The sequence below is a fragment of the Triticum dicoccoides genome, chromosome 2B, assembly GCF_002162155.2.
Source record: "Triticum dicoccoides isolate Atlit2015 ecotype Zavitan chromosome 2B, WEW_v2.0, whole genome shotgun sequence".
NCBI lineage: Eukaryota > Viridiplantae > Streptophyta > Magnoliopsida > Poales > Poaceae > Triticum > Triticum dicoccoides.
The window spans coordinates 241950645-241953546 of NC_041383.1; the positions used below are offsets into that span (position 1 = coordinate 241950645).

General features: G+C 57.9%; 1 protein-coding gene across 1 annotated transcript; it reads left to right on the plus strand.

Annotated features, from left to right (window-relative positions):
- The first annotated feature begins 1108 nt into the window (after positions 1-1108).
- On the plus strand, positions 1109-2665 carry LOC119363312 (anthocyanidin 3-O-glucosyltransferase 2-like). Its single transcript, XM_037628639.1, has one exon. It carries the CDS (start codon positions 1109-1111, stop codon positions 2558-2560), a length of 1452 nt encoding a protein of 483 aa, XP_037484536.1. The 3' UTR covers positions 2561-2665.
- Positions 2666-2902: the final 237 nt, after the last annotated feature.

The window sequence follows — 2902 nt, forward strand, 5'->3', positions numbered from 1 at the left end:
ACTCTCAATCACACAAATCGATGCGGGGAGCTCAAACCAATGCAACAAATACAAAGCAAGGTCAAGTATTGAATGCTCAACTCACTGTATCAATCTTCACAAGATGCAACTCAAGAAGGTAGGATTGAAGCGAGGGAACAATGAAGGAGATCAACAAAAGGCTCCAAGATCCATCCACCCCCCCACACCCAGAGGGAGATAAGGATTTGCGGGGGAGGTGGTTTGTGGCTCGGAATAATGGTAGAAACATGTAAGATTTGCCCGCAAAAGCGATGGGGAAGAATGACCCTTGAATAGCCACCCCGTAAAAGTTAGTTGTTGGAGTCAAACGACACTTCGCTAGACGCCCTCCCGTGGGAACGGGACGTTCCGTGCATGAGAATAAACTCTAAACACTCGGATAAAACTGTGGTGAACGTTAACCCTTCTGCATGAAAAGAAAAGGACATCACTAACCAGTGAACGTGCATTTTTAAGCAATCCCAGCGAACGCCTAGGGCTGCTAGATCCCGATCGAACGCATGACAATTATTCTGCGCAGCTTTGCAACTTTTTTGCCAATTTTCACACTGTCAATTTTCGCTTCAGAGCATAATAAATCTCTTACAACATCATGGCAATTTAATCTATTTTCACATGACAATTATGGGCTTGCGCTAGAATTTTATGTAAAAATACCGAAGCAAAACTCAAAAAATATAACATCGGGTTTTTAACAATTTCGAAAGGAAAATGTTTTGAAGCGGTTCTTGCCCGTCCATGATCTTTCATTTTTTTCCATTCGGAAGTCCTAAGCTTATTCATACTCGTACGATGACGGCGAAAACGGAGAATCCTAGTATTGCTACATATGGCGTTGCGTATGCTCATTTGTTATTTTCCGAAGAAGGCGACGTATAGTTCGGCAGGTTGTACCTTTCGGTGGCAACGCTGATGCGATTTGGATGCGACCAAAGCCAGTAGTAGTATGGTTTGAAGACAACCTCTTCTCGCATAAAATAGGGGCCTGGCGTGATCGCCTCAAGAGGGTCCGTCCAACTTGTCCAACGCAGAGCTCGCCACTGCTGACCAAGATTCCAGGTGCCATTGTGTCCACTCAAGTCCATCAATGACGTCTCGCCCAACCGTGGTGCTCATCCCGAGCTGGGGATCCGGCCACTTCATGTCCGCGCTCGAAGCCGGCAAGGGGCTTCTCGCCACCGGCCGGGGCGCCTTCACGCTGACCGTGCTCGTCATGCACGCGCCATCGGAAGCAATGGCGTCGGAGGTCCAGGGCCACGTGCGCCGGGAGACAGCTTCCGGCCTCGACATCCGCTTCCTCCAGCTCCCCGCCGTCGAGCACCCCACCGGCTGCGTGGACCCTGTTGAATTCGCGTCCCGGTACGTCCAGCTCCACGCGCCCCACGTCAAGGCGGCCATCGCGGGCCTGGGGCCGTCGTCCCGGGTGGCCGCGGTCGTCGTCGACCTCTTCTTAACTGCCCTATTCGACGTTCTCCACGAGCTCGCCGTGCCCGCGTACGTGTACTTTTCCTCCCCCGCCGCGTTCCTGGCGCTCATGCTGCGCCTGCCGGCGCTCCGCGAGGATCTGACGGGTGCCGGGTTTGAGGCGATGGAGAGCACGGTGGACGTGCCCGGGCTGCCGCCGGTGCCGCCGTCTTACATGCCGGCATGCCTTGTGAAGGCGAAGATCCAGAGCTACGACTGGTTCGAGTACCACGGCCGCCGCTTCATGGAAGCCAGGGGCGTCATCGTGAACACCTCCGTCGAGCTCGAGGGCTCGATTCTCGCGGCGATCGCGGACGGCCGCTGCGTCCCCGGACACCCTGCTCCGGCTCTCCACGCGATCGGCCCGGTGATCTGGTTCGGCTCGACGGACGACGAGCAGCCCCACGAGTGCGTGCGGTGGCTCGACGCGCAGCCGCCGGCTTCGGTGGTTTTCCTCTGCTTCGGGAGCATGGGGTCCCTCGACGCGGCACAGGTGAGGGAGGTAGCCGTCGGCCTGGAGCGCAGCGGCCACCGCTTTCTGTGGGTGCTACGAGGCCCGCCCGTTGCCGGCACGCGGCTCCCGACGGACGCGAACCTGGACGAGGTGCTCCCGGAGGGGTTCCTGGAGGCGACCACGGGGAGGGGGCTGGTGTGGCCGGCGTGGGCGCCGCAGAGGGAGATCCTGTCCCACGCCGCCGTGGGTGGATTCGTGACGCACTGCGGGTGGAACTCCATCCTGGAGAGCCTGTGGTCGGGCGTGCCGATGATCCCGTGGCCGCTGTACGGGGAGCAGCACCTGAACGCGTTCGAGCTCGTGGCCGGCGTGGGCGCGGCAGTCGCGCTGGAGATGGACCGGAGGAAGGGATTCTTCGTGGAGGCGGGCGAGCTGGAGCGAGCGGTGCGGAGCCTGATGGGCGGCGCGTCGGAGGAGGGGAGGAAGGCGAGGAGGACGGCCGCGGAGACGAGCGCCGCGTGCAGGGAGGCCGTCGGCGAGGGCGGCTCGTCGTGCGCCGCGCTGCAGAGGCTCGTGGGCGAGATTTTGGTTTTGCCGACGGAGGGAGACGATTCCAGCTAGCTATGCAGCAAGTGCCGTGGTGCGCAGTGTATCCATTCCGCGAGTCGCTTTCTTCTGTGGAACCATCATTCGGCTCCCCGGCTCCATTTGCATAGCAAGAAACCATAACGTTCAGATAAGATTCAGACCAGCCGGCGGCCAAAGCCAAAGGAAAATAGAAACATGCTATACAAACCTAAAAGTAACTCTAGCAGACCCCTTATATGGCCCTGGTCCATAAAATAACCGCCAGTTTATGGGTTTGGACGTAAAAAACGACCCGAACAGAACCCTTATAAGCATCCGACCCTTCAAAAATTTTGAGGCCCGCACGGCGCGAATGTGGTTGTTCCTGAGTTGCCG

Coding starts and splice junctions, on each gene's coding strand:
- LOC119363312 (XM_037628639.1), top strand. CDS start 1,109: ATGACGTCTCGCCCAACCGTGGTGCTCATCCCGAGCTGGGGATCCGGC.